Here is a 27,046-nt window from a genome sequence, read left to right as displayed (position 1 = left end):
ATTTCAACGTTTGGGTTACTTCACTGAGTTAAAGCTTCACGGTGATTTTCGTTTAATTATATATATATATATATATATATATATATATATACAAGGGTCATTCAGAAAGTAAAGAACGTTTTTGCATGGTTAAATGAAAATAAAAGATATCAGCACAAAACTTTGTTTACAAAGCAACATGACCTTACTCTACTTTTCTACGTAATCGCTATAGTTGTCAAAACATTTGTTATAGCGTGGGACCAGTTTTTCAATGCTGATGTCATACTCATCTGCCGCCAAATATTTGAGCCAGACTGTCACTACTTGCTTGAGTTTATCATCGCTTGGTAACTGTTTTTCTCCCAAAAATTCCTTAAGTTTCGGGAATAAGTGAAAACCACTTGGTGCCAAGTCAGGACGGTAAGCATGATGTCCAAAGATGTCCCACTTTAGACGAAGTTCCTGTTGTGTTTGTGCTGATGCATGAAGCTGGGCATTGTCATAGAGCAACAAAACTTTTGTCGACAGCATTCCACGTCTCTTGTTTTGGATGACGCGTCGAAGTCGTTGGAGAGTTTCATAATAGGCTTCTGAGTTTATTGTTGCTTCTCTTGCCATGAACTCCGTACTTAATATTTGGCGGGATTTTCGATTGGCTCTGGCATTTTGAATCGCTGCAAAAACAAGTAGCGTGACCGCACAGCATTCAGATTCGGCTCAAACTGAGGTGGAGGAAGGAGCTAACTGCCGCCCAGTCGATCACAATGGTGGGAAGTCGGTTTCGGGCGGGATACGCAATCGTCCTTTACTTTCCGAACGGCCCTCGTATATATAATATTACTTTTTAAATATCAATTTACATGCAAACTTAGGCCTTCTAAAATTTGTCTTAAGCCTGTTTCTACTACCTTTACATTTTATCTCCTATAGTAATACAATACTAAAAACACAGTTCTTACTTTTTGGGGGGACACGGTGGCTCAGTGGTTGAGCGTTCACCTCCGGTGCTTGGGGTCCCTGGTTCGATCCCAGCTCGCGCCTTGTGGACTTTGTGGTGGACAAACACCGTGCTCGTGGGTTTTCTCGGGGTTCTCCCGTTTCCTCCCACTTTCTTCATTCCACCATTTTACTCGTTCTCATTATCACCGTCTCCTTTAGCCTAACCGGCATAACCGTGGGACGTAAAACTCAAAGATTTCATTTCATTTTTACAGTTCTTACTTTTATTGCCATCTCGTACTTCTATAAAATACATGTATACTTTTCATTCCCTACATTTACAGTAAACTGTACAGCAGCTGCACTGAAACTACATTATGTTGGCCACCATTGGTTCCACCGCAAAGTAGTCAACTTAGACACGTGGCCAACTTACAGAAAATAAACGATTTTTGAAACAAAAACTATTATAGATCCTAATAAGCACTTCTATCAGCTATTATTTTTTATCTATGCATAAATGATACATAGTAAAATTTATTTCTGGAATATGAAAATACGCATCGATCTTAGTGCGTCATTCTTACACTGTTTATATGTAATTTCGACGTGCTAAGTATTTAAATAATTAATATTTTTTTAACCAAAGTACGTATGTACTTCTTTATTAAAGTAAGTCGTAACAGTTTCAATAATGTAACGTTATCTTCATCAGACGTTAATTGGCATATATATGTTCATAATGCAGAATAAGTAAGATCTAGCGAAGCTGCGACTTCATCAACAACTTACAGAGGATAATCCAAATCATCGTTTGGAATTTGCTTAATGGGCCATAGAGCAGCTACGACGAGACCCCACATTCACCTCTGATGTATTGTTTACTGATGATGTAAACTTTTATGTATCATGCGAGGTTAACAAACAGAATACACGGTACTGGTCGGATAGTAATCCAAATTGGTCTGTCGCATCTAAAGGTGTTCTCGGCAATGTAATGGTGTGATATGGTTGTGGAGGACTTGCGTTGTTACTCCGTTATTCGACAGGATCTTAAGGGTCTTCAATACAGCGAAATTAAACTACTGCTTATTTTAGAGTTTTTCTGTAATGTCTTCAAAACAAATACAAATATTCGAAAAGCAGAAACGTAGTGAATTAGACAATACGGTTTTGCATGTGATACCTTCACCACAATTCACCTATCTGCTTTTGGTATGCCGCTATTTATAGAACCCGCAAAAAATATTAAAACTAGCTACAGTTGAAAATCGTAAGAAGATAGATGAGTTGTGATAACGGTATCACATGTAAAATCGTATTGTCTAGTTCACTACGTTTCTGCTTTTCGAATATTTTATTTGTTTTGAAGATACTACAGAAAAACTCTAAAATTAGCGGTAGTTTAATTTCGCTGTAGTGAAGACCCTTAACGGCGATAGGTTGTCGGTGCATGTTAGAAGACATCTTACCATCACTGCTGTCAGAGGATGGAACATTCTTCTCTCCAGCACGATAAGTTTTTTCCAGCACGATGACACCTCACCCCATTACAGCATTTGTGTCCTTATGTACCTTGAGCAACATTTTTTTTTTCTTAATGCGTGGATTGGTCGGCAAGATGCTATGAAATGGCTCCTCCCCTGACTACCTGTGGGGCCATGTGATGTCTTGTGTGTACAGTAAATATTAGAGATGTTGAGCACTCAAGAAACGATTTGTGGGGCTTATGTTCCAACATTATAGTTGACATTGTGCGCAAGGTGTTGCGTGACGGATAACTCTAAATTCATTTGACAGTCGACTGGAATGGAGAACACATTGAATACGTCTTGTAATGGTGAGTAGTCCTTACCGTATGAATAATCTATTTTGTTTGAGACGCAGCAAAGAAACAGCCATAACTCCGTAATGGTCAGCACTAGAGGAAAAATTACAGAGCCATTCAATTTCTACGAAAATTAGCTATTAAAATGGCATATCATATTGTATGGTTTCCATTTAAGACAATGGCGTAAACTTCAAAAAGGTGGCAGACGTCATTGTGATGTGTCGTCAAACATTTTCCCCGATCCTCATTTCCCACCTACATTGCTACTTCTGTTATATTTTGCAACGTTGACCATTTATTAGCGTGTTTGCACCCTTTTGGACTGCTCTGTATATTAGAATTTTGTGTGAAGGAAAATAAAAGTTATTGTAATTAACTAAAATTCAAATATCAAATCCAAATAATTTTTTGAATAATTCAAAGTACTAAGAAATTCGGTGCAAAGCCACAGTGCATTATGTAAACAAAATTTCGGAAACTTGTTTCTCTATAAGATTGCGATCCGGTATGATTGACGATTACTTTTCATGTGCTAATAAATTGTCTAATAAAGCAATTGTTCATTAGTCCAAAGCGATATTCAAGCTCCCTGAAAAGACTAGTATTTGTTTGAATACAAAATAATTCATGTACAGACGACACGATGTTTGAATTGAATTCTTAGTGAACGATGTCACTTACTTTTTTCTTGCTTATTTCAAACTGACAGTAAGTGCATATATAACCTCGTACTAATGTTTTTCTGAAAAATACATATTTTGTCCCTTGTTTCTCTAAAAAGAATGAGAAATTCATACATGTTTGATTTTTTTTAATGCTAATATCTAATCTATAAAATCCACTATCGGATTATTTACTGTTATTTCCGAGAGAGATGGTATGTTTGTTACTTTTTGTAATAATAATAATAATAATAATAATAATAATAAAAAGTATAAAACAGTATATAATAAATTAGTATTTTCCTTCGTAATAATTAAACATCTCAGTGGCAAACCAGTAACATTCCAGAAAAAGTGAAAATGGACTAAGATAGACATGTTACTGTAATGTCAACACCTCACCATTTGCTTCATTTCAAAACGCTCAGGTTTTGTTATGTTCAGTTGTTCCCGCATTTTCGTAAGGAAGACCTTATGTATGTGTGTGTAATGCGTAGTTTTTGAATAACAAACTGTTTTTATTATTTTTTTTTTCGATTGAAAAACAGTTGTGATGGAATATACTGGTGTTCTACTTAGCTATTTAGTTGTCTTATATACTACATGTTAATACTTGGTTTTAGGATTCATGGTAGGACGTGAGGCGGAGGCCGGTGGCATTGCAAAAGATGGTGCGAAATTAGTGACAGCAGTTGCGTGTGCTCAAGTACCAAAAATCACTCTTATCATTGGAGGCTCTTACGGAGCTGGGAATTACGGAATGTGTGGACGGGCGTACGGGTAAGCATTTAGTTCTTTTGTTATTTAACAATACTCTCTTTCTTCTTTCTATTCATTCTATATTAATATGTAGCTATTGAAAAACATTGTTACATTTAATTATATGGTGCAAAATTAATATTTTTATAACTGAAGTTTGCTTTGCCGATCTTAAGAGCAATCTCAAGAAAAAATGGTGGATGACATTTTGCTGGGCAGTCGCCGAACCTGCTGTCAGCAGAACACCAATGATGTTTAAGACTATGTCACAACGTGTCCCAATCATAGCTTGTCTGATGTGTTAATTTTATTCTTAACAATGGCTACACCGTGTGCGTGGGTTTTCTCGGGGTTCTCCCGTTTCCTTCCACTTTGTTCATTCCACCATTTTAATTCATCACTTATCATCACCGTCTCCTTTAGCCTAACCGGCATAACCGTGGGACGTAAAACTCAGAGATTTCATTTCATTTTTTCTTAACAATGGCTGAAATTCCTTACAGCATTGCCGTAATAACTATTCGCGAGAGGTATTTTTCTATGGTGACCACTAGAGAGCTTAGGAACTATCAACACAATACATTTTCCCGCTGGACTCATTTGCAGTACAGAACATGATTATCCGTTCTAGTATGATTATCCTTCCTCGTATTGCATTCTTCCTGTGGCTACTGCATATAACCTTAGATTTATGGAAGTTGCTGTTTTAATGTCGATTTCGAACATCAAGATTACTTAATCATTTATTAGAATCAAGCACTACTTTTTTATATTTTTGTCCAATCTAGGTATAACACTGTCGCAAACATATGACCACCTTGTATTTGTTATGTTTCAGAATTACAACTTGTGTTACAAGTAGAGATGCAAAAAAGCCGGCTTTTTTGAATCGATGGTTTTTTTCACATAAAAAGCCGGCTTTTTTGGGAAAAAAACGAGAATTTTGGAAATTTTGGCTTTTTTCAACTTCATGATTTTTCTATCTAAATAGCTTTCTTATAGTATATTCTATAGTTAGATAAAAATTCCATGACCTGAATGTGATATTTCGCTCTGAAATTCACCATCAAGATGGATGGAGCACATGTTATACGAATTAAAGCTAACATGAAGAATGTAGTATTTGAGGGTAATTTTAGAGGCTATTTAACTTTATTTTAACTTTTGAGTTATCAACATCTTTTTTCTTCTCTAGTTTGTCATCCGTGTTTCATTTCTAAGAGCTTTTAGTACTCTAGCTTCTAGCGCAAAAGTTAAACTTGCCCGTTTTTCTATTTATTCGTCAAAGCGTACGTTTTTCAATATATCCGTCAAACCGTACTTCCACATTTCTGTTATACTGTAGCTGTGAAGTGCTTTAGCAATAATTTTCCGGACACAACCTTGAATACCAATTTATACAAATAATCAGTAGCGGATTTAGAAAAGTACTTTAGGAGGGTTTTTTCTGATTGTTTCGTTTCCTAAAAAATCCTAATTTTATTTGGGAAGTGCTTGAAGTTTATGAATACAGGCATAACTAATATTTCGTTTCGTTTATATGTTTAGCAATAATCTTCCGGATACAACTTTAAAAATCATTTTATACTGAGAATCAGTGGCGGATTTAGAAAAGTATTTTGGGAAGGGTTTCTTACTAATGTTTAGTTTTTTTAAACATTCGTAATTTTTATTTGACGGGAGCTTAAAGTTTATGAGTAAAGGCATAAATAATAGATATTTCGTTTGTTGCAGACATTCCGTAACTTTGGGGAACGGGCTTCAGTCCGAAAGACCGCCCCCCTAACCTTCGCAAAACCGTCACTGCTGGTAATTAGTAATAATAACGATTTAAAAACAATAAAAAAGGAAGTCGCCCAACTCACAATACACGCACTATTTCTACATTCACAGATGGAATGAAGAAAAGCTTTGTCAGAATGGTCGAATGCTGGTTGAATCCCGGACTTCCCGATAGAAGCGCAAAAGCTAATCACTCAGTCGTGTTTGTTGTGCAGTTGTATTTAGCTTAACTTAAATATATTCCGTAGTCTTTTTTCTTTGGGGGGGGGGAGTTCCGTAATGATATGTTGAATCCCTCTTGTTAAAAATTCAGAAAACTTGAGGATTGGGTAAACTGTGGTGGCGGTTCTATAAAACTTAACTGTAGAATTTCAAGAATATACAGAGCCAAAAGCTCTAGATGTGCAGCCTTTAAGTGTATCATATAAATCTAAGTATTTCTCTTATGTTTTATTTTAATTTTATTTTGTTTCAAAAAGAGGGTATGGAATATTTTGAAGTAAAAATACTACATACTATTTTGCTAGTTATTTGTGTATTCTTTAAAAAGAAGTCTTTACTTTTAGGGTTGGTTGATTTACACCAACTTTTTTTTTTTTAATAACTGGTTTAAACCACAAAAATAAAAAGAATGAAAAATGCGAATCGTGTGAACTTCATGGTAACGTTTCCAGATATCAAACTACCTGCAATAGTTTTATTTCCCTTTCACCTTTTAATCAAGGTATCCCATGTTCAATTCTCGTTCGAACCACAATCCTTCTTTCATGCGTAACCCAAGTAGCGGTTCGGATGTCAGTTTAAGCGAAAGTCTTCTCCTTGATAACCTCGGTATTTCGTAAGGATGTTAAGCCTAAATATACGAAACAAACCAAATTGTATATTTCTACATGTCTAAATGCGTGTTGTTTCATAAAGAAGCCAATATTGCTTAAATATATTGATAGAAATTGGCAAAATTTATCGATTGCCTACGTAGCTTCCAACATTAGCTTGGATTGGACTTTCAATGATATCTACGTACCGGTACTAAATTTGTAATTTAATACCTCAGTTTTAGCGTACTGATTATGGTACGTTGACCTTTAAATTTTACATGCAAAGCAATAACAGGATTTTCCCGTTATTGTCTTACATTTCAAGTAATGACGGGATTTTCCCAATGGCTAGGGCGGGAGATTCTCAAATTAAGAAATTTACTGACCGCATTTCTTTAAGCTTATGGGAGATCTTCCGGCATAACCCCGCTGTTGCATAATAACATCAAGGCGAAACAAACTTAGGCTATTTTTGTGAATATGTAATATAAATACATAAAGCAAAAAATCTAAGTCAAAAAAGCCTGGTTTAAACCAAAAAAGCCTGGTTTAAACATCCCCCAAAAAAACGGGTTTTTGGCATTTTCAAAAACAACCACGGTTCTTGCCAACTCTGCTTACTTTTGTATATAGGAAGTTAAAAGATTCTTATTATATACATTGGTTAATCCTGTGGAATTCATAATGTAAATATGTTGAAGAAATATTTTTGGAAATATTTTTTCGAAATTCATAGTTTATTTTCGATGTTTTATATTATTATCAGCATCAACCACTAATTAAATGATTTTTTGTGATATAGAGAAGCGATACAAAATCTGTTTTATCAATTTAAAGCAGTATTTTGAAAAAAGCCCAAAATTTCCGAAGCAAAAAAGCAAAGCAGAAAAAACCGAGTTTTTTTTTCCAAAAAAGCCGGTTTTTTTCCGAGCCCTTGCATCTCTAGTTACAAGTCATTTATGATACAAATATTTAGCATATAACCCCTTATTTAATTTACTTTAACAATTTGATTCTCGCTGGGACTGACGGCATAAGAAAGGAATTGAATCTGTGACTGCTTCTTTATGTATGGACAAACAACCAACCAGTTAAAAATATAATATATATTTTTTTTATTATATTATATACGTGGAGGTACCCAAAAGAAAGCGAACTAATTTTTTGGTGGGCTAATTTGTAGTACCACGTTTTGGTGCTAGGGGCGCATAGAGCAGACATTCCTGAGTCAGTAAGCCGAGTGCCGTCGCTGAAGAAGGTCAGGACTAGTTTCAGCAGAGTTATAGTGACAACTTTTGTGTAATCGTTGTTTTTGCGGTGACTGATTTTCGTGAAGAGCGTGCGGCGATGAAATTTTGCTTTTTGCTCGGAAAAAGTGGAACAGAAACTATTGAAATGTTAAAAGTGGCGTACAAGTAATATGTTATGTGGAAAACTCAAGAGTTTGAGTGGTTTTCCCGTTTCAAAAATAATGAAATGTAAATTGGTGACAAATCTCGTTCTGGTCGTCCTTTCACTTCCCGAACACATGAAAATATTGAAAAAATTCGTGAAATCATCAACGAAAATCAATGACAGGCTATTGAAGAAATTGTTAAGCTGTCGAGAGTGAGTTGGAGTTCAATGTAGCGAATTTTGACAGAAGATTTGGGAATGAAAAGCGTGGCTGCCAAATTCGTGCCACGACTGCTGACTGCTGAACAAGTTCGCGTAGAAGCATGCTGTGCTTTGAAAGAGAGTCCCGAAATGATTCAGACTTTTTTTTTTTATATAGAATGAAGAGAGACATGAAAGGAAAGGTAGTGTTGCTGAGGTATATATATATAAAAGGCGCTGTCAACCATTACAGGGAAGAATAATATGTAATCTTTACAAAGAAGATAGCAATTGGGGTAGAAGCATAGAAAAGAAGCAATAGTCCGGAAGGAGGTCAAGAATGCTTATTGGCATCAGTTTTGTTTAATCTCTACATTGAAGAAGGAATAAAAGACACCAAGGATATTCACAGCCTAGGAATAATTGTTCATGAACAGAAAATATATACGCTTAAATTTGCGGACGATAGCGCCCTGTTGGCAGACAATGAGAAAAATGTTAGAGGCAAGTCTAAATGGAATGTACGAAGTTCTCAGCAACAAATTCAACAAGAGCAAAACAAAAGTTATGAGATACTTAATGCAAACTAAGAGATCACCTGTTGAAAGAGATGCAGGAACTCTGTAACTTACAGAGTAAAGTAGCAATCGGTAATAGGTATGACAATATGTAAAATCCAGAATAGCTCAGGCAAAGGAAAAATTCGAAGAGAAACAGACACTTCTAACCGGAAATATCGATATACTGCTTAAGAAAAGGCTGATGAAAAAATATGCATGAAGTGTAACGTTCTATGAGTGTGAGGCATACACTTTGGAAGAAAGGGAGAGAGAATGAAAGCCCTTGAAATGTGTTATAGAAGTATATTGAAAATTAGATGGGTAGAAGAGGTACAAATCTTTTGAGTTTTACATCCCAGGGTTATGCCGGTTAGACTAAAGGAGACGACGATGATGAGAAATGAATGAAATGGTGGAATGAAGAAAGTAGGAGAACTCCGAGAAAACCCACGCACCGCGAAGTTCACTTGGCTTGAGCTCGAATCGACCAAGAACCCCATGTACCAGATGTAAACGCTGCACCACTGCCCCTGGAAGAGGTAGAAGTAGACTATTAGAAGTAGTAGTAGAAGAGAAGAGTATGTTGAAAATATTTCGAAAAGAAAAGATAAGATGATTGGTGAGACCTCATGCTATTAGCTATGGAGGGAATGACAAGAGAAAAAATGTAGAAGGCGGCCGCAATTGAAATATATGGACCAAGTAATGCAAATGGAAGGAAGAAAAAGTACAGGGCTAGCATAACTGATTCATTTATTTTGAAAAGGCTGTATTTTCAAAAGCATTACACGTACACACGTGAAAGATATGTATGAAAAGAGCCACAACCTCACCAAGTTTGTACACGCTCTACGAATGTTCAATATGTACCCATTTGGTGACACGACACACGTTCAGACGATACTTGAGCTCATTCGATACATTTTATAGTATAATGCCGTCAATTTTCTGCACTGTAGCACTGTTGCGTTCTTTGAGCTCGACTAAGGATTGCGTTAGTAAGGGTACGTAAACAAGGTCCTTAAGATACCCCCACAAGAAGAAGTCGCAGAGCTTTAAATCAGGAGATCTGGGAGGCCAGGGGAACAAAGCTAGTCATTCTCACCAATACGCCCAATCCAGTAATGCGGAAGTTCATCGTTTAGGTCACGAACTGAGATTAGATAATGGACTCGTGCTGCCATCTGAAATACACAATACAAACCTGGTGAATATGTGGTTCTTTTCATACATCTTTCATGTGTGTACGTGTAATACTTTTGAAAATATAGTTTTTTCAAAATAAATGAATCAGTTATGCTAACCCTGTACATAGAAATGAAAATCTGGCTTAGGATAGGGAAGAGTGGAAAGCTGCGACAAACCAATTCAAAGACGGATGACGTGAGAAGATCGTAATTTTATGCATATTATCAACTATATAATTCCATAAGAAAGAATTTTGAGACAGTGAATGTTGTCTTTCCTGTCTTTTATTAGAGGCATTTTATCTATCTGCATACTCGGAAATCACTGTTACCTTCATTAGGGTGTTCACATCTCTTCTTAGATTTACGCAATACTACTTTCGTAAATGTACGATTTTTTTATTACGCAACACTGCATAGCCGGTTTCCTTCACTTTTCTGGTAAAGATCATGCATGCTTACTATTTTTAAAAAATCATAATTTTAATGCATTAACTTGGCATAAAGCCCAAGAAAGGAGAAACAAGTTATTGCTGGATTTAATTATAAAAAAATAGAGGACAGTGAAAAAAATAAGGTGAGTTGATTTTGTATCGAAATTAATTATGGACTGTTTCATCGGTTTGTCATCATTAATTTTTTATCTGTATTTTTCATTCATTATTTTTTCCACATATGGAAAATCGAAGTAAGATAATGACGAATGTATTTTGAATTTAGTCGTCAACTAGCGTTAATTACCCGCTTCTCTGGGTTGAAATAAAAACTTTCAATGGCCAACTCCTTGTGTCATGTGTTTGTTAAAATGATAATAAAAATTAAATATTACTATTGTTAACTGAATTTGGACTTAAACGGCATCGGAAGTGTTACTCTTGATCTGAGCGACCCGGAAAATTGTGAATTCAGCACTAATATCAGTCATTTTCGATCATTTTTATATCTCCCCCTTCCCTACATTGTACTGTCAAAGTGAAATCATAGACACTTCCAGGCCCGAACCTCATCTGTGAGGAAAATTTAATCTAGATCGGTCGGGTGGTTCAAGCGGTGCGAAGTCATAAAGATAGTCACTTTCATTTTTATGTATTTTTTTATACCTCCGGCCGCCTCCACCCCTAACTTGCACCGTCAAAGTGAAATGAGAAGAACCAACCCAGGAGCGAACCTGATCTATGTTGCCAATTTGATAGAGATGGGTCTCGTGGTTCAAGAGTTGTTAAGTTTTATGTATTTTTTTATATATATCTCCTTTCCGTCCTCTCCTCTACGTTGTATCGTCAAAGTGAAGAAAAAAAAAGACATTGCAGGCCTGAACGTCATCTATGTTGAAAATTTGATCGAGATCGGTCGGGTTGTTCAAGCAGTGCGGATTCACAAATACAGTCACCTTCATTTTTATAGATATAGATTGAGTTATTGGAAAGGCGTAATTAATGTCTTTTATTTCTAGTGTTAGATCAAATAGAACTATATTCTAATAAACATTAAATATGACTTATGACGTTTAGAAACCTTTAGCGTTAAAATGACTAAAAGATTAATCTAAATTGAATTGTTATTTGTATTTACAGTCCAAGATTTCTGTACATGTGGCCAAATGCTAGGATTTCTGTGATGGGTGGAGAGCAAGCGGCAGGTGTTCTTGCACAGATAACTGAAGAACAACGACGGAGGGAAGGAAAGGAGGTACGATATGATAGAAGGAATACAGCGACATGAGGTTCAGATTCCTTCAGTCAGTTCTTATTATTATTATTATTATTATTATTATTATTATTATTATTATTATTATTATTATTATTATTATTATTATTATTATATAATATATAGTTCACAATTGGGTATGACATAAATATTACACTCTAAAGTAAAACAGATGAAACATCAACAAATCGTTCTTACTGATATGTTATGAACGGAGGACACAGTTACTAAGTAGTGTGTATTTATGAGAAAATATTGCTTAATGGTGCGATGGGAAAATCAAAAATGTTTGATTCACAAGCGCTTTACTTTTGAAAAGTTGTGCCACTTCTCCACGCCCTAAACTTTTGCATTAAAATTCATTAAAAAAAAAAAAAAAATAACTAGAAACAAATATGCACATCTCCGTTTTGCGATATTTTGTTTTACACATGAAGTAAGTAGACAAGTATTAGGTTAAACTTTTGATTATGTCAATGTCAATATATTTATTTAAATGCCGGAATTTTAAAAGGGAAGTCCCAACATCGTCAGCGGCGATTGTCTTCTCTCAAAATTCCTATTGCTGATTTAATCGCGTCTCATGGGTTAGTCAGTTTGAGAACGTCATCGATAACATTCGTAAAGAAAACTCATAATTACATCAGTAGATGGTTTGTACCAAATGTAGGAATTTCACCTCGACACACAGTGGCAGACTTGCTGCTGTTTCATAAAATTATCAATGGAAAAATTATTCGTCTCCGTTCACAATTTTCTTGTACCTTCTCGTCTTACTCGCAGTCATACGTTACCAACATACGTAACACCCAGACTATCAATTATACAACGTTCTTTGTACTTCAGACTGGCATCATTGTGCAATAATCTATCTTCAGATATTGATATTTTTGACCCTGAAAATTATTTTAGAAACAAACTAAAGTCTCCGTAAATATGGTCTTTATTTTATACATATATTGTTGTTTTTCCCTTTGCACTTTGTTACATTGTTTCAGTGTAAAATGGACCTAGATCCGTATCTAAAACATGTATTGATAAATAAATAAATACATAACATTGTATACTCCATTTAGAAGTTCAAAATAGCGAAGTGCACTGGAGTGGTACCAAAATGTATTATTGGATTTATTGGAATGTAATGTTCAAAGTGACATGCTGAACTGCACTTAAATATTACTTATAATTTTACCGAAATGGTACATAATGATCGGCACAGTGACCTGCTTGACGGGATAGAAAGACAAGTAAAAATAACAAAATCCATTAACTTGATATTTCTGTGCCGTTTACTCAGACATTATTAAATTACACTTGGTCCGTGTAGTCGCTAACACACTCACGTTTGGTGTGAGCGGTCCCGGGTTTGATTCCAGTTGGGGGCACTCGGTCGAAAAAGTGTACAAGCTTTTTCACGTCATCCATCCTGAGTGAGATTTTGGTGGGTTTTCCTCATTCACACTACGCAAATGCCGGGATAGTGCGTAACATGCAGGTTCCTTCCCTTTCCTCGAATAGTGTGATCGCCGAAGGACGTCATCCCTCATACAACACAGGCTCACATGGCCTTAGATGCTGAAAGCCCAGAAATCTAATCCTAATTCCTACACTTGGTCCTTGTATACATGAAAATTATACAAAGTGATATGTGTAAAAATTGAAATGACTGAAAGCAGTTTCAATAGTCACTGCTCTTATCTGTTTATTGAGTTGTTATATACATTAGGTATGTCAGAAGTCATGAATCTATGACAAAATCCTCCCAAAATTTTATACCAATTGAAAGAAATGGTCTTACGGAAAAATAATCAGAGTAGAGTAATAATAGTAGTGGAAGGTTTTAAAAAATATGCACAATTTAATTAAATCTTGCCAGACTTAACATACCAGACAATATATTTTAAATTCACGGAAGATCTTTTTACAATAAAATTGAACACACTAAAATACGTTCTATACAAATGAAGCTATACAAGGTGATCAACTATCTCAAATGTTACTCACAATATGACTTACAATTGTAAGAACTTCAAATCATTGCAACTTTACCTATTACTAATCTCAGCAAGCTGTTGCTAATAAGGTATTACCTTTTTTTTTCAACAGTATTTCGTAATCTGCAAATTGGAGCACATCGATAAGTCTCCATGTAGGATGTGAATACCCAGTTCCCATTCTTATTCAATTGTTTCAACCTTCACTGATAATATTCGTTCGGTATTTCCCGTTGATGGTTGTATCATACATATCTCAAATATAGGAAGGGATCTTCGGAAACAGCCTTTGTAATTGGACATATACATTCTTTGAAATTCAGAATGTCATTTCAGGTTTGAATTTGGTACCTTTACCGACTTAGGAAATACCAAAACGCCATCAGTGGTTGTTCTTGATGTGCAGTCCCTGTCGATTGGCTATTGCCCTGCATCTCAGTTTCCACTGAAGGAAATTGCGTTAAGGTAATTGAATTCCATTCAGCTTGACAAACTTTGAAAGACCGTGGAATGTTCGTGAGTGTCGACTTGCAGACGCTGGTCTTTACAACACAAACCTACAAAATTTCATGGGGGATGTTTCTAAAAGGGATTACATGAACTTCTGTTCGACGTGCCACTCGTTATACATATGCGTCGCCGTATGACTGGACGCCTTGTGGTGAATGTCGCTGCCACGTAGGGATGGGATATTAAAGCGGTATAATGGCTCCAAAATGTTCTTCTGGTAATAAGCTGCTGTGATTTTAGTCTTTTTATCTACTCCGGGTTGTAAGTTTCCCATTATAGCAGTAACCATAAACAGACAAGCTTGAAGCTGCGTCGACAATATGGCGCACACTCGATTACCTAATCAGAACTACCTCTGGAGTCACGGGGACAATAAATAACCCTCTTTTCTACAGGTACAGCCATACCTTTCCTCTGCAAGATGATGATTGTGCAGCTTTCAATTCATGATATGTGAAGGAGAAGGCATATAAACGCGAGTCTTATATTTCTCTACCAGTTGTAAATGTTTCCGAATTATGCGATTTACGGTAGCGGCAGAACGTTATAGTCTCCTTGCTATTGTTCTTTGATACACAGAAGCCTTTAGTGGTACTCTTCATGTATTTGGCTATAACTAGACCCAATATTTGAAAGGGCACAAATGAAGACCATAATTTTCGGAGTCACGTAACCACTCTCGCGACAGCCGTCCTCCTTGTAAGGTAACGCACACCACTTTCGAACCTACCCGCAATTACTAACTTCTTGGGCGTGTTCACACGTGCTACTACCTAGTGATTGAATTCATTACAATAAATTTGAAACGACCTTCAGTGTGCCGGAATGGGTCAGTTACGTACGATACCTCAAACTAAGTAGCAACCTACTCCCTCTTATGGTGGTTTCTAATAAGCGCCGCAGACCATTTTTAATATCGTTGTCCAGCAGAAATGCAAGGACATTGTTTCCCCGCAAATAACCTAAATTCAGCTCTTCATTTCTCTAATGAGCAGTGGCGGCTCCAGAGTTCTACAACAGAGAAGTCACATCAGCATTGGCGGTAGAACTGGGTTTCCAGAACCTCCCTGTCGCAAATTCATCCCCTGGCTGTGGGGCCTCCAGTGATGTTTTACTTCTAAGGCATTCTTTAAATTCTGATATTACGTACAACTACTACAGGAAAAAAAATGCCATTGTATAATCATATATACATTATATGCCTTACTTACAGACTTATTTAACCTAACTTTACATGCTTTACTCAGCACGAACAATTCAAGCTATTCAAGAAGTGAAAAACAATTGACGTTGACAAAAGTACTCAGCTTTTTTTAAAATCAGTTTTCTCAATCAACAGATTTTGTAAATGATTAAACTTCGAAATTTTAAAATTTACTTTTTAGGTTATGAGAATAGAAATGAATATTCTTCTTTAATAAAATTATTAATTATTTTAATATTTTTAAAATACATAATTTTCAATTATTTGCAAATATTCACAAACTAATACGAAGCAGATAATAATAAGAAACATTTTTGCAAAAAAGACTTTTTTTTTTTTAATGAAAAGACAGAAACAAATTTAGAAAGAATTAAAAAATCACTTTACTGCAAGCTTAAATTGATGATCATCGAAACAATTAGAGGTTACACGATAACCAACTGCTTCTTGCTACACATCTACACATAAATTACTAACTCTAGTTCGATCCCAACCCTCACTAAATGGACTTGGTGGACCGTGTGCATGGGTTTTCTCAGTGTTCTCCCGTTTCCTTCCACTTTCTTGATTCCACCATTGCATTAATTTCGTACCATCAACGTCTCCTTTAGCCTAGTCGGCATAACTGTGGGACGTAAAACAAAGCTTTCATTTCATTTACAAATTACTAACAAAAACTGCCTGGTTGCTTTGCTTCGCATATTTTGTGGCTTATTTCTATTTAGTCGTTGATTGACATGTAAAATAATTAATACTTGTACATATTAAGACATTGTGCTAGATGCATAATAATCAAAATTATGACAAGTACGTTGTGTTTCTAAAAAAAAAAAAAAAAAAAAAAAAATCACTCTCAGTTTTTAAATTTCGTTGCAAGTTTGCCACGTTGACGAAAAAGGAACTTCAAGTTTGTAGATGAAAGTTTCAGAAAATTTTTTTCTTTAATTATAATTTGTTTATTTTTCAATTTTTTGTTGAAATGTTTTTCGAAAATACGTTTTCTTCTTGTACAAGACACGTGAAATTTTCTGTCATGAGAACGAGAGATATTTTTATGTATTTAATTTCTATAAAACATGCAACAACTATTTTTAGACAGAATATACATAATAATGATCTAATGACAGAAAAATCGAAGTGGGGATTCAAACTCCCATTTTCTGATTGCAGGTTGGTTATACTGGTAGTTCATAATTTTTTATAGTTTTACCTATTTTTTTATTATTTGTTTATTTATTTTTTAACAAATAAAAGTACTTGAACAGGTATGTGTAAAAAAGAGGAACTACTTACAATTCGCAGTATTTATTAAACGTCGACTGATCAGCAAGTGAAGATAACATTTTAGTGACAAGGTTTCAGCAATCAGAAATGCTGTATATATTTTCCATAAACTGCCAGTAGATGGAACTGTTTAGACCGTTTGCAGTCTATTATACGAGGAGTGATCAGAAAGTAAGGTTACAAAGCGTACAGTGAAACGTGTGTATATTATTTCATACAACCTATACAGCCAACAGATAATGCATATATTAGGTTATTTTTCGACATAGTCTCCATATCGATTGAGTCACTTGTCGCATCCTGGAATAAATTTGAAGATTCCTTCCTGATAAAAATCTTGCGTGTTCAGCCACGTTGTCACGAAGTGTTTCATCCCCTAGTCTGAAGTGAAGCGACGGCCTCCTACGTGCTCCTTCATTGTCAATTCTATCATCAGATGCCGTAACATGATCCTTCTCTTGTCCTGAATCAGCTCCTCCACGCGAGCTGTATTCAAATCTGATGATGCCGTGCTAGGTTGGCCACTGCGATCCTCGTTGGTGACGTTTTCTCTACCAGCCGCAAACTTTCGACACTACTCTGCGACAGCCGCGGTTACGTGTTTCGCTCACAGAAATCGAATAACTAAGCGAACTTCTTTTTTGAGACCATTTTTCCAAACGAGTCACCATTTGTGTTTACTTATAACTATCGCCGTAGGGTGCGTGGCTGAAGCTCTGCACAGTTAGCAACTCCATGTATTAAAATTACCATCCACTCCCCATTCCTCTATAACAGACGAAACTCCAGAAATATTGGGCTTGTAACCTTACTTTCTGATCCTCCCTCGTAGTTTGTAAATAATGAAAGACATGGCGTTGATATTTGTAGATTAATTTTTCACAACTTCAGGATTTCTTTTCGTATTTTGTAACATGTTGACTGCTTATGATTGTATATTTGGATTTTCAGTTTACGGAGGAAGAATCAAGAGCTCTAAAGGAACCTATTATTCAGAAGTTTGAACAAGAGGGAAGTCCATACTTCGCAAGTGCAAGGTAGATAGTTTCTTTATTTCTCGATTTGTTAGCCATATAAGAGCGTCGAGGGTTACGGCTGTTTTTATTCATGCATAATAAAATATTGAAGTATGACATTTGTATCTATTGATTAAACAGTTACATTACATGTTATATTAAGTGAAGACACAATGAAAATAATAAGTTCTCAATTAGCTTATCATTACCTAGTGTAAATCATGTCGTCGGATTACAAACAGATCTAGTGCAACTGAATCTCGGTTCTACTATAAAGTATTTCTGTTCGTCTGATTGGGGTTTAAGGACCATTTTTAGGATTAAGATGATCTGGATCCCTATTACAATGCAATGTAAATTATTTGTTACCAGCTTCAGTCCATCTCGCGCTTTTATGAGTCCCACATAATTCATCTTATCAACGTTTGAACTCATTTCTGTTTGATGATCATATTTCTTTAAGCAGCTCTCAGTATGGTTTTCTACCTGGGCGTTCGTGTCTAACTAATTTGTCAGTGTTAGTCAACCATGCGGCGCAAGCAATTACGGCTAACTCCCAGCTTGATGTTGTTTACTTTGACATATCAAAGGCCGTGGACACCATAAATACCAAGTTGCTCCTTTACAAACTCCCTAGTAGATATAATATCCATGGCCAGATCCTTTCTTTCCTAGGTTGTTTCCTCTTAGGAAAACAACGCATTACTCTTTCTGGATCCCTATCTCCGTTTAGTCCCGTCTCATCCAGAGTACCTCAGGGAAGCGTGCTGGATCCACTTTTGTTCTTACTGTATATGGACGACGTACCTAACATCTTTTCGTCCTCTTCATCAGATATATTTGTTTTTACTGATGACTGTAAACTCTTTAGAGTCATTAACTCGATAGATAATGCTTCTTTACTGCAAGTTGACATCTAGATATGCTAAGTAACTGGTGTACTAACTGGAATTTGGCTTTAAATCCCAACAAGTGTTCTACCCTCTCTATCTATTTAAAAAAAAATGTCAGCAATGTACCTATTAAATGTATGTCATCTCAAAAAGATCTAGGTGTTGTCTTCGATAAAAAAACCCTCCTTTGCGAATCACATCTCTTCGATTTCATCCAGAGCTATGAAATTACTTGGTCTACTTTATAGAATTCCTAAAATACAAAGTCTCCTTGTCCTTATTATGTTTTATAAAGCTTTTATTTCCCCGACCATTGAATACTGTTCATCTGTATGGAATATGCAATATCTACTAATCTATCACGCATTGACTCAGTCTTAAACTTCTTTGTAGCAATAGTTAGATTTAGAATTCCCGAGTTAGGTGACCACACGAGACAAGAAATACTGCCTTTAATGAACTTGTATACTCCAGACAAACTACGTCAAGCTCCAAACCTACTTTGCCTATATAAGATTATGATTATGATTGGTAAAATTGATCCTGAATTTTTGCTATCGCAGGTTAACTTTCAAGTTCCTCCCCGGCGAACTCGCTGTCTTAATTTACTAACTTACGAGATACCTAGGTTATCAGTTGTAAAACGCTCCTTGCTTTACAGACTAGCGCATGATTACAACAGGATGTAATGTTTTTACTTCTGAACGGAACTTAAGAACACAGCTAAAGAGTACATTGTAAAGTTAAATGTGAACCTTCTTGTGTTTGTAAATTCTTCTGTTTATCTATTATGTTGTTCAGTTTCAATCAATTGGCTTAGTGCTGTATGAAACTTTGTGAATAAATAAATAAACCCATTTTGAAATTCCCGTTGTATAAGAGTTTAGTATCTGTTGATTGCGACCGAAGTCATATTAAGTAGATCCGTCAGTTGAACGTCATGTCAAATGAATGTGACAAATCTAAGCGTGTTACTAGTTGTAAAATACAGCTTGTCAGTAATCTAATTTTAGTTTGTTCACTTGTCGTTATATAAATGTGAGTAAAAAATATCTCTGCTAAATGGAGCCATTTAATGGAGACAATTCGTTTTATTGATGAATTCGTGAAAAATGGGAAGAAATCGTGATTGGTGCTTTTCTTATTGTGCTCTGAACGTCATCTGTTGCACTGCATCCAATAATACTAACAAACATCGAAATATGTTCGGCATTTACAGTCTTTTTTTTTTTCTCTTCTACATGTATTTACATGCTTTTAATCTTGCATACAACTTCTAGTGCTATATTTAAAAATGCGTCTATATTCTCTGTCTTGTATTTATAACTAGCTGATTGTAATTAAATGTTATCTGCGTAATAAGCATAACCCATCTCCCAAATTCCAGATATTCTACTTACAGCATGGTTGTTCTTTATTTTCCTAGTCTATTTGTTATGATCCAGTTCTTTATCATTAAAAGTACTGTAGGCAGCAGAAAATAATTTTCTCACATCAGTCTGGGCTTTCATTTCGTCCATTTCCATTTTAGTTCAGTTATCACTTTGTTGATACTGGTTTCTACAAGTAAAATATGTGACGCACTATAAATTATTAAATCAATATTTTAAGTAATCAGTGAATGTTTATTGCCTTTCCGAGCGAGACTAAACCATGTACTCCATTATACAAGCTTTGTTAAGCTGATGTGACAGATGTATGTTACGACAGTGTTCTTTATTTTGTTCTCTTGGTATGCGGGGTATTATTTTCCTTAATTTATGTGTTTGTATGAGAAACCTTTTTAATAAAATGTTATATGCATTGCGTAGACTCTATAGAAACGAAATAATCGTAGTACTCACACAACACTTGTACGTAACATGACTACTTAATAAAGCGACTTGTTTTCATCTTAAAGTAAAATCATTGTTATAAAAGTGCATTTATGTATTTGTCGTTTGCTCACCAGGATTACCAATGTCCTGAACTCCATTTCTGATTGGTTATTTATTTTTATTTTTTATTTTCAATGATATTTTTATTACAGTATCTATACATATTAGAAAAAATGATAGCCTATATTGTATTTACATATCTTAAGTAATACAATGATAAAATATATATTAAGTAAAATATGGTATTGTTATAATTTACACATACAATCAACTAATTCGTAATGATCATAAATTCTTAACAGAATTAATAGAAAAACAAATACTATCAAGATAAGACGAAATTGTGGCAAAATAACAAGAAATGCTAAAAAAAACAAGAGATGATGGCAGAAGAAAGATATACATTAGAATCAAATTGGGATAGTAAACATGAAAATGAAAATGTATCTTTCAATCACGATGACAGTTATGATGAGATAAATTCTTAAGTGCATATTGTTTAAAATATCTTTCCGTCGTTGGTACTCAGAAACCAAGTCGTTATTTTCTTCCTTATATGAGAAAGATCTCCTCTAATTCTTTACCTGTGGGTAACGTACCCAAAATGGCTTAGACGTTCCAGCGTTGAACTCCGACACTGATCCGTTGAATAAGGGAAGATTTAGATCGTTTATCTCCCGATATAAGTGAATTACGATGGCCAGGGGTGTAGCCAAGGGGGGCCCATCGGGGCCTGCCCCCCCCCCAAATGACTAGCTTTTAAAACATCATAGTAAAATTATCTCGCTTCATTCATTTAAAAGTAACAAAGTCTATTGACAATTAATAATTTATGGTAAAATACTATGGAGAAATATTGTTTAATATAGGATTTTTTTTTTTTTTTTTTTTTTTTTTTTTTTTTTTTTTTTTTTTTTTTTGACAGCAGATTACACAATTTACTGCGATTTATATTTGACAGTTTGAAGACAAGCGTTTTAACAAGGTACTACAAATACAGCCATAAAACAAAGGTACTAAACTGATTTGTAAGTACAGTATATTTTTATATGCTTTAACAAGTGTTTTAAAAGACATAGAGGATGGAAAATTTGGTGAGAAACAATGCTTTTATTCAATTTGGATTTCATTCGCTCTCTCTCTCATTTCTACTCAGTGTAATAAAATAATTATGTTTTTTTAGTCACGAATAATAAATAAATATTTTTGTCAGGAAACAATAAAGAAATTAAGTGAAATTTCAAAGAAAATCAGTCTTGTGTAGATAGGTTCTGTATACAAGGTCTTAAATTTAAATATAAAGGAAACCAAGAAAAGTTTTGTTGCTTTTTCACCCACCACCTTCGAACATCGATATGTCACCCAACCTGGAAGATCAAAAATAGTCCCCGTCAGCATCGACGACCTTCTGAAAACGTTCTGGAAGGCCATGGAATCCATCGCGGTAGCATTTTGGACTTTTACTAGGGATTTGAACTGGCGTCCTCTAAGGTGATTATCCAAAGAATGGAACAGGTGATAATCGGATGGTGCAATACCCGGGGAATATAATGGTTGCAATATTGTTTCCCATCCAAGGTGAAAAATGGTGTCCTGAGTCATCCTAGTCACGTGGGACTTAGCGTTGTTCCCCTAAACGAGGGCCCAATTGCAATTCAGAAGTGATGGCTCCAGGGTTTTGACATTTTGTTGAGCACAGCTCACCTGCTGACACTACACAGTTGCATTGATACTCTGACCAGCTGGTAGCAGTTCCCGATGCACGATGCACCAAATACACAGAAGGACCTTCTTCTGGTACAGTGCTGGTTTCGGCTGTTTTGAAATCGGTTCATGGGATGCTAACCAATGATGACGGCACCGTGGAGCTTCGTATAGGACACACTTTTTATCACATGTCAACGCCCTGTCCAGAAATGGCTCCGAAACAGTAAATAAACACAGGTGACTGCCGCGTTGCCTTCTGGCCCGGAGTCAAAATATGAGAGACCCATCGACCCAACTTGTAGTGCTTCACAAGTTGATAGATGTGCTGCCGAATGGTTTCTCCACATACTGAATTGTAGTCCCAGTTCCTCTTTGTACATGTGTTGGTCTTCTGGCACGTGGTGTTTTCGGGTGTTTCGTCATCGTACTTAAACTTGTTAAACCATCGCTGCAATGTCCGCGTCGTCACGACACTCTCACCAAAGGCCTGGCATATCTTCTGTCCCGCTACAGCGACGTTTGACCTCCATTTGAACTCGTTTAGCATACATGCTTTTATGACGCTCTATGGATGTCCCATGTTCCCTCTGTCTTTACGCAAGTTCATGGTGTGTCTGAATTGCCACAACCAGGTAGTATGTTGGATATACCCACACCAACAACTGACGTTCGCCTTATCTCCACTCGCATTCAACTCTCGGTGTGAGGTCCAATTGAACACAGACCTCCACGAAAAGGGACAGAACTTTCTTGATAACCTTTATAGTTATGCACAAAAGTATAGCGTTTGGTCCCGGGTAGTAGTTCTTGATTAAGCATAATAAAAACTATCTTGAATATAATTTATGGATAATAATAATAATAATAATAAGAAGAAGAAGAAGAAGAAGAAGATAAAATAGTGTTTTTAGTTTTCCAGAAGGAAACCAAAATTTTCCTTTTTTTCAGGTCTCAAAAACACTAGCAGCAACACATTTTTTTTTGGCTTTGTACATTGTAGCTGCCCCCCCTCAGAAACGACGCCCCCCCTACACAAACCTGCTGGCTACACCCCTGACGATGGCCGATTTCCTTGATAAAATTAGCTCCTTGACTCCAAGTACCACTTGACTCGATGGCAATTGGAACAAACCAATATTTGTCAATATTTATTCCTCTTTTTATTATTATTTCTTTTTATTATAATATTATTTCAAACTGACAACGCCCTTACTCACTGAAACACTTCTTCTCCTGAAATGAGCGAGATCAGGCAGTACCGCGTCTTGTTAGAGGATGATTGGTGACCGTTCGTACTCAGCAGATGGTGTTGACATTGCGGCATCCACCCAATGTCGTGAGGACTGGGCAGCTACGTGAAAGGAAGTAGCAGCGAACTCCAGTCTAGAAAGCTAGCATTAACGGAGAGGGGAGCCGATGTGCTGACCACACATCACCCTAACGACATGAGCTCCACAAGCCAGCTGGGGGTTCTTGTGCCTGGAGCTTAGTTTATTATTTATTATTTTTTTAAAAAAGAAATAGTTTGTATAGTATCATGTTACTAGTTGTTTACTTCCATACCAGTTCAAAAGTGGAAAAAGTGACCCAGTATTGTTGCGCATCTAGAAAACCGGGAAAAGTCGGGGAATTCTTAAAACTTTCTGGAAAAATATAAGATTACATATGTTTGCTTTTGTATATTGTATTAGCATTCGGCTAGTGTATGATTGGCCTACGGCTTCGCACCTCAGAAATCTGCAACCATACCGAATTCCAATTTAGATACCAAGTTTCATGTCTCTTATCTTCCAGGATCTCCAGATATGAACATTTTATTATAATGATGGTTATCCCTACCCAACTGGCCTAGATTCCCGCACCTAATAAACCTGCAAACATACTGAATTTTAGTTCAAGTATCAAGTTTTTTATATGACGGTGCTTTGTTTTTTCATAGGCTAATGGACCTCACATTATGGCATCCTCCAAGTGTAAGTTATTTTCGTTCAATTCTCAGTGTCTTGAAAACAATGAGTTCTCTTCCTGGCTTCTGCATTGCAAGTGTGACAAATTTTCATTTTACTGCGAAGTATGTAATTAAAAACACTCTTTGCAATATGAGAAAACAAGCTCTAGTTAACCGTATGAAAATCAGAAAGCATATGGTCGCTGTGGGTTCTGCTAAATCCTACGGTATTGAGATGTTCATGGTTCAGAAAGGAAAACCGAAACGAGTGTGTCAAGAAAATGAAGTGATACCTGCTTTACTGTGTAGTGACAGTTCCAAGGAATCAACGTGTAAAGCTTCAGTTTCTGGACCGACTACAGAGACTACAAGCCTTGGAATGCAAACATATCTTACAAAGGAGAAAACAACGAAGGTGGTTGCAGTCAGTTTATGTTCATTCGTCATTTTCTGCAGCTGACCAAATATCGAACATTTTCCCCATTATATTTCCTGACAGTTACGGAGTCAAGAACATTGCGATTTGGAGGGATTGTATCGTTTATTGTATAGCACCTTGTTTCTTGAAACAAACAATGAGAGGCCATTAATAGTGATTGTTTTAGTATTTCATTTGATGAAAGCTTAAATAAAATACCGCCTTTAATCGAGGTTTTTCCTCTCAAATAATAACTCGTCGATTTCAAAATGGCACGTACGCGTATCTTGTTAGTTGAAATTAATATCATTACAGGTTACTGCGGTTACTTTTGTAAAGCGTCAAAAGACTTAAAATAGGAGAAAAACTTACCTTGCTCGCAAAAATTGCTACTTTCGTTGGGTACCGATAACACCTTACACTGGCACAAAAAGTACTTGAACACCTAATACTTTTATTAACAGGAATATGATCTTTATTATACAGTATATATAATATATACGGAATATTTATGTACAGTAACTGTTCTTGAAAAAAGAAAATAAACTTTGTTTCGCAAAACTGTGTCAGCTTGTTTGTACCCAGTGCTGAGCGTCTGATTCTTCCTCCTCGCTAGATGATCCAGAATGCTGCCCAGTCACTATCATAAAGAAGGTCATCTGAGTCATAAGTTACCCTTAGTTATGTGGGAGTTAAGGGGAGGGAGAGAAATGCATATCAAAGTATTATATAATTGAACTTTCTCGTAAATTTAGTACTGCGACCCATATTCGAGATTTACTTTTTCTATAATCTCGTGTCAAAAGTTTAGGTGCGGCCTATATTTGCGCAAATACGGTAAGCCAAACAAAACAGACTTCATAGGTTTTGGATTAACAAGGAAGAGCAGGTTGTTAGTAAGTATTGACTATCGTTCTTAGGTCATTCTACAGTAACAGATTTATTAGTCACGTTCAAAGAAAACCTTCAGTCTTTTGACGTCTTTTGCACTCGCCATGGATGGACAAGTTTCTGCAGAAACGTAAAGATACAGATGGTGGTCCAGTTAACTTAGAATTCGGAACATGTGTTCTACATAGCGTGAATAATTTTTTCAAAACGGCTATAAAATCTGTCGAATGGCTTATTGTAGACGTTTTAAAAGCTAAGGTATTTAAAAACGTGCCAGCAAGAACAGCAGATTATGTGTCCTTGCCATAGGGTTGGGTTGAAACTATTGAAGTTGCTGATAGAGTATTAGAAATCCTTAAGAACTTAATTAAGTATGTTGAACTAGCTAAGAGAGAGAAAAGAGAACCAAAATCTTTAAGCTACGAAACTATGAAAAAAATATTAGAAGATTAAATGATTGTTCCAAAATTAGCGTTTTTAAATTGCTTGCTTCTGAAGTTGAACCATTTTTTGAACCCGAACAGCCCATGGTTCCTTTCTTGTTTTCAAAACTAATTATATGGGTTGCCAAGGTATCTGTTGGAAGAAGGGAAAAGGTAAATCTCTTATTTCATTACATGAAGATTTTTACGTCTAAAAGTGTTCACTCAAAATATCATTTTAGACACTTGGTGTAAAAACATGCCCTTTCTGTATAATTAGATTGCTGCAGAATTATAAATAACATTTTCCTCACTTAATAGCTGTACCTGGAATATTTACGCATTGAACCTGGAAACCTGAAAAAATCAGGGAATTTCGTATCTCGGGATGCGCAGCAACCTTGGTGATCATTATTTCAAGTAATCAGAGTAAAAGCGAAATATTTGTTGAAGATGAATCTATTAAAAGTATTTGTCTTGAAGCCCCTTCGTACTATCTCTTTCACTTCGACAAACATCCTGTATATTGCACTTTTGCAAGACTTCAAGTCAAGAGCAATGTGTCAGAAGTGACATGTTGTGGAATAGTGAAAGCTTCCACCAAGGATGTTGCGACTCATAAAATAAAGCGAGAATTTTCATTCAAAGATGTAGCTCAAAAAGGACTGAATGAATGATTCTCAAAGATCAAAACTCCCAATAATAATAATAATAATAATAATAATAATAATAATAATAATAATAATAATAATAATAATAATAATAGTTTCAATTACTATTATAGTAGTATTGGAGTTTCAAACAATGAAAGCATAAATTATACTTCCATTCGTGTTTGTGCAAAATTTTCAATTCACGTGTATATGCGATTGTTTGTTTGTAATTATGTTTATACTATTTTTGTGATTTTAATTTCAGGTTGTTTGATGATGGAATTATTGATCCTGTGGATACAAGGCGAATATTGGGTCTTTCGTTGAGTGCTACATTGAATGCTCCGATACCAAATACGAATTTTGGGACTTTCCGTATGTAATCATCATGTGCCATTTCACATCT

At 35.7% G+C, this 27,046-nt stretch overlaps 1 protein-coding gene across 2 annotated transcripts in view; it reads left to right on the top strand.

Annotated features, from left to right (window-relative positions):
* Mccc2 (methylcrotonyl-CoA carboxylase subunit 2) overlaps positions 1-27,046 on the top strand; it is a 72,853-nt gene extending 45,807 nt beyond the window's left edge. For both annotated transcript variants that reach the window (XM_081743375.1, XM_081743374.1), the window contains exons 8-11: positions 4,038-4,194; positions 11,691-11,805; positions 17,767-17,852; positions 26,906-27,046. In XM_081743375.1, the coding sequence (XP_081599501.1) occupies positions 4,038-4,194; positions 11,691-11,805; positions 17,767-17,852; positions 26,906-27,023 (476 nt within the window). In that variant the 3' untranslated portion in view covers positions 27,024-27,046. The remainder of the gene's footprint in view (positions 1-4,037; positions 4,195-11,690; positions 11,806-17,766; positions 17,853-26,905) is intronic.

The sequence above is a fragment of the Thermobia domestica genome, chromosome 16 (assembly GCF_964235325.1).
Source record: "Thermobia domestica chromosome 16, izTheDome1.hap1.1, whole genome shotgun sequence".
Classification (NCBI taxonomy): domain Eukaryota; kingdom Metazoa; phylum Arthropoda; class Insecta; order Zygentoma; family Lepismatidae; genus Thermobia; species Thermobia domestica.
Note: the sequence above shows the minus strand (reverse complement) of the source record. Positions and strands in the feature narration are given on the sequence as shown.